This window comes from Anneissia japonica, unplaced genomic scaffold (assembly GCF_011630105.1).
Source record: "Anneissia japonica isolate Jap-2015-1 unplaced genomic scaffold, ASM1163010v1 scaffold21_len1647178_cov195, whole genome shotgun sequence".
Lineage (NCBI taxonomy): Eukaryota > Metazoa > Echinodermata > Crinoidea > Comatulida > Comatulidae > Anneissia > Anneissia japonica.
The window spans coordinates 785,611-790,059 of NW_022750455.1; the positions used below are offsets into that span (position 1 = coordinate 785,611).

General features: G+C 36.1%; 1 protein-coding gene across 1 annotated transcript; it reads right to left on the bottom strand.

Moving 5' to 3' along the window:
* Positions 1 to 6: 6 nt before the first annotated feature.
* LOC117121392 (retinol dehydrogenase 14-like) lies at positions 7 to 4,326 on the bottom strand. Its single transcript, XM_033266591.1, has 2 exons — positions 4,287 to 4,326; positions 7 to 1,483 (listed from the first exon to the last, which is right to left on the bottom strand). The coding sequence occupies exon 2, from the start codon at positions 1,471 to 1,473 to the stop codon at positions 661 to 663; it is 813 nt and encodes a 270-aa protein (XP_033122482.1). The 5' UTR covers positions 1,474 to 1,483; positions 4,287 to 4,326; the 3' UTR covers positions 7 to 660.
* Between the last annotated feature and the right edge of the window lie 123 nt (positions 4,327 to 4,449).

Consider the following 4,449-nt stretch of genomic DNA (forward strand, 5'->3'; position numbering starts at 1 on the left):
CTGCGGTGATATGAGAGAACCAAATAATAATACAATAAGAAAGAATTGACTGGACAACCGAGGAATAAAACATATGAATAAGATGAGAGCTAACATTAAACCGTTTCATTCTATATACAAAATACATTCTTTTATTTGCCTTGGTACAGATGATTTAGTGTTGCTTTCCCAGTTAAGTTCATTATCAATAATCAGTCCCAGATACTTGTGTTTTTCAACAATTTTAGTATTATTATTATATTATTATCATTATTATTAGTTATCATTATTATTAGTCCATCTTTTTATACATACCAAATTGTTGCATTTTCCTTTAATTAAGGACCTGTAAGCTGAATTTTATCCAAATCACTTTTTCAATGACATTTTGGATTTGACTTGGGCAAGTTCAACTGTTTCATAACATGAATAAGATTTATGATAAAATTCATAAAATTTATGATTAAATTTATGATGAAATAAAAAGGTACAATAAATAAAATCGATAGGACTATAAAAATTATGAAATTAAAACTGGTAATGGACAAAATCATCTTTTATGTCTTTTTATTAGTGCTGATAATCTATAATATTATTGATAAACAATAATATTATTATTACATTTTGAATACATTATGGTATGGATTAATTAGGCCCCATGGATCATGTGAGAAAATCAATTTAATATTTCACACCAGAAATGTTCTCAAGAGCCTTCCAAATTTGCTTACGTAGTTTAGAATCCTTACAAACACCACTGAAGTCATTACTTATGGTGTTATCTAAGAAATATTTTCCAGTAACATTGGCATACGCATCATCAGTAGCCAATAGAAATGTATTATCGGCCTTGTTTACTGGTATACCAATGGGCCCCCAACCTGCATATAACATTTTAGTGTTCACAGTTCCTGGGTCTAAGGTATTCACAGTTATTCCTATATCACTAAATTTCTCTGCCATTTCCAGTGCCATTATTATGTCAATTGTTTTCGAGAGCTCGTAAGGGCCATGTCCCTCACGATATTGCTGATGTGACTGAAGGTCTGTCAAAGTCACGGTGTCTGTCTGCGAGATCGAGCTCGTGATTATAATGCGAGGCTTGCTACCAGCACGCACAAGATCAAGCAAACAGTGCGTGAGAAGAAATGGAGCAACCACATTTACAGCAAATGTTGTTTCTAGTCCATCAGCTGTTTCCGTACGATTTTTAAGAAACACCCCTGCATTGTTGATCAAAACATCCAGATGATCTTCTGACTTTTTTACTTCCTCTGCCAATTTGCGCACGCCATCTAAAGTTGATAGGTCGCTTATGTACAACCTTATGTTGTTGTTTTTCGATTCATCTTTAATCTGTTTCAGAACATCTTCTCCTTTATGCTTGTCTCGCCCATGAATAAGGACAGTTGCTCCAGTGTTAGCCAATCGCATTGCAGTGTGTTTACCAATGCCATCTGTAGCACCTGTCACCAGGAAAATGCGTCCGTTCATTGTTATTTTTCTGAAAAAGTTGAATGATTCACTTCATATGATTTCTATTAAAAAGGGAGGTGCAGATGTAAAATTTCTATTGAAAAGTACAGTTAACCTTGCCTAGGCCTAAGTCAACTTTGCCAACTCAAATAATTCCATCATAAAAGTCATATCATATTTTACATCCCAATTTGTTGTGTTTCAAAATTATTAATGATCCGTAAGTAAGTCAAATTTTATCTAGGCCCAGCCTAAGGCTAAGTCGAACAGTTTTTCAATGCCATTTTAGATTCGACTTGGCAAGTTCAACTGTATCAGTATTAATTATAACGCTGTGTTTATTGATCCGACACCCAACTGCCCAGAGTTAGAAGTCCGACACGCTACTGCGCATGGGCACTGAAGTGAAAGATCATTGATATTTTTGAAGTCAAAAACGTCGCGACTCGCGAGCGAGGGTTGAATTATAACTGAAACAAGAAGTTACCTCTGTATGTAGTAAAAACTAACTGAATCATAATTGTTGTAATTTAAACAGCGGAAACCTTAATATTGACTTGTTACAGTGTAGTACTAGTGGAAATCGTAAACTATCTTAGTAGTGTCTTGAGTGAGCTAGAAAGAAGTGCTAAGCAAAGGCACTTAACAGTGCTAGGCCACCAGCCGCCACCAGTTTGGACGCATCAAAACACTGTATGGTTTGAAAGTGGGCCAAATCGTGGGCTTGATCATCCATTCAAAAATCATTTCAGCCCGTACCATGGCTGTCGTTTTTATTTGTAGGTGTTTGAAATACTGAAATAAATAAATAAAATTAATACTTATATGATCATTTTCATTACGATTCGTAATTCCACCATGAAAAACCACTTTATACTGTAGATGCACAGCAATCGTTGCACATTGTGTTATTCCGATCCTCGAATTACTTAATTCACTAAAGCAAACCGTTCTTCAATACGATAAACTAACAAATAACCAAAGGATCCACTGCAGATTATTCACACATAGAAATAAAGGATAACAAACCTGAGGCCATAATTGATTCCACGTTTCATTCTTTAACATTATCAAGAATCATACAGGCCTCAAAATTAGGAAGAAAGTATGTCGGCAAAAAAAATTTAAAATCGCCGGTGCTATAAAATATATAAAATTATAATGTCGGCAGTTTTTAGTTTCAGCCCTGAAATCAACTCATGCTGACCTGTATCAGTGATGGATGTCTTGTAAAGTCACCCGATCAAGCTGGAAATCCTAGCCATGTACTGATGTTCAAATTCACAACTAATTATTAATAAAAATGTTCAACAGTGTTAATGTTATGATGATGAATAAAATGAAACTACAAAAAAAACATACAGTGGAATCTATAATTTCCAAATTCCCAGAAAGCAGAATTTCACACTAAACCAAACTTTCTTTTTCAAGTTCCAAAACCATTCCTATTCTTAAAAATCGATTGCAATCAACATGAAATGAAGACGGAACTCAAAGCAAGTTTCTACGACGGCTGACTCTTTTTCAGTAGACGTTTAATTTGGATTTGTTGGATCCCGCTGGATGTCATAGTAGATTCATCAGTGTAAATTACAAATGTATAGCTTCACTCATTCCTCAAAAGCATGTTGCTAATTACGGAGGAAATTTGTAGAGAATGAAATTTACATTTTTAAGATTTATTTAGATTTGACTGTAAAAAAAAACTATGAGGGTTTCTTATTTGTTTTAATAAATCTGTTTAATTAAAAATTAATCGATTTACACTGATTTACACTTGTTCCTATCTGTAAGCTGTCACGCACTATGAAACTTAGGGTGATCCAGCCGAGTCTACCACCACTGGTACTGTTAGTACCAGCGTAGGACTGGGTTAACTTGGGCTAGGCCTAAAATCTTCACGTCAGCGATTTTTTCTCGTCGGCGTTGGCGGCTAGACGTCGCCATTTACGTCGGCATTGCCGAATGCCGGCGTTAATTTTGAGGGCTGAATCATACAACCATCATAGGCTAACTATGAAATTCCAATGTTACAAATGGCAAAATAAATTGAACTTGAAGAATGAAATATTTAATAATACTGTAATATCAAGACATTAACACTCAGTCAGCTGTCATTATTGCACCGAACCGAATATCTGGTCTACATAGGTGATGGTTTTGACTTTGAAACTCAGTGGCCTGCACTCACTGATCAGTGCCTGGCCTAGCACTCAATTGACACTACTATACTGTAGCTATTTTACTATTACTATTATTATTTTAACTATTCACTATTATTACACCCAACACTGCAAGTCCAAATAGGATGCTTCCGCTGCTTTTACATTACAACATTTATGATTCAGTTGATTTAGTTTCTACTATAAATAGAGGTAACTTCATGTTTCAGTTTTATTTCAACCATCGCTCCTCGCGACTGTTTTGACTTACAATGTATCCATGATCTGTCATTTTATTGCACATGCGTAGTAGCGTGTCAGACTTCTAACGCTGGGCAGTTGGGTTCCGGTGTCAAATCAATAAACCACGGCGTAAATTATGTAAACATGAAAATAAAACTTAGGGGAGGGCCTGGCCTAGGCCTAACCAGGCCTAGTTAGTCTAGGCCTAGGCCTCTAGCCTAGGCTAACTAGGCCTAGGCGGTACTAGCGAGCTAAAGGATATGGCCTAGGCTAGGCCCTAGCCTAGGGGAGGGCTAGCCTAGGCCAGCAGAAGTAATGATGGATTCTTATTATATTAATGAAATGGCCCTATAAGGTGAAATGGGCCTAGCAAGGAAGAATCTACACAATAATGTAGGCCTATACTTAAAACGGGATGATTTTTACCTAAAAATTGGTCAGTTGGATCCATAGAGATATAATAAGAATACTAGAGCGCTAACAGCAATGTATTCGATGTTCGAAATACGCAGAGCTGTGTGTGTGTACCATCCAAGATGGCTGCCATAGATTCAGCCAATCAAATTTCCCCTGAGCACTATCATTTTCA

Bases quoted from the DNA above. Each gene is read 5' to 3' on its own strand.
- LOC117121392 (XM_033266591.1), bottom strand. From the start codon at position 1,473: ATGAACGGACGCATTTTCCTGGTGACAGGTGCTACAGATGGCATTGGT.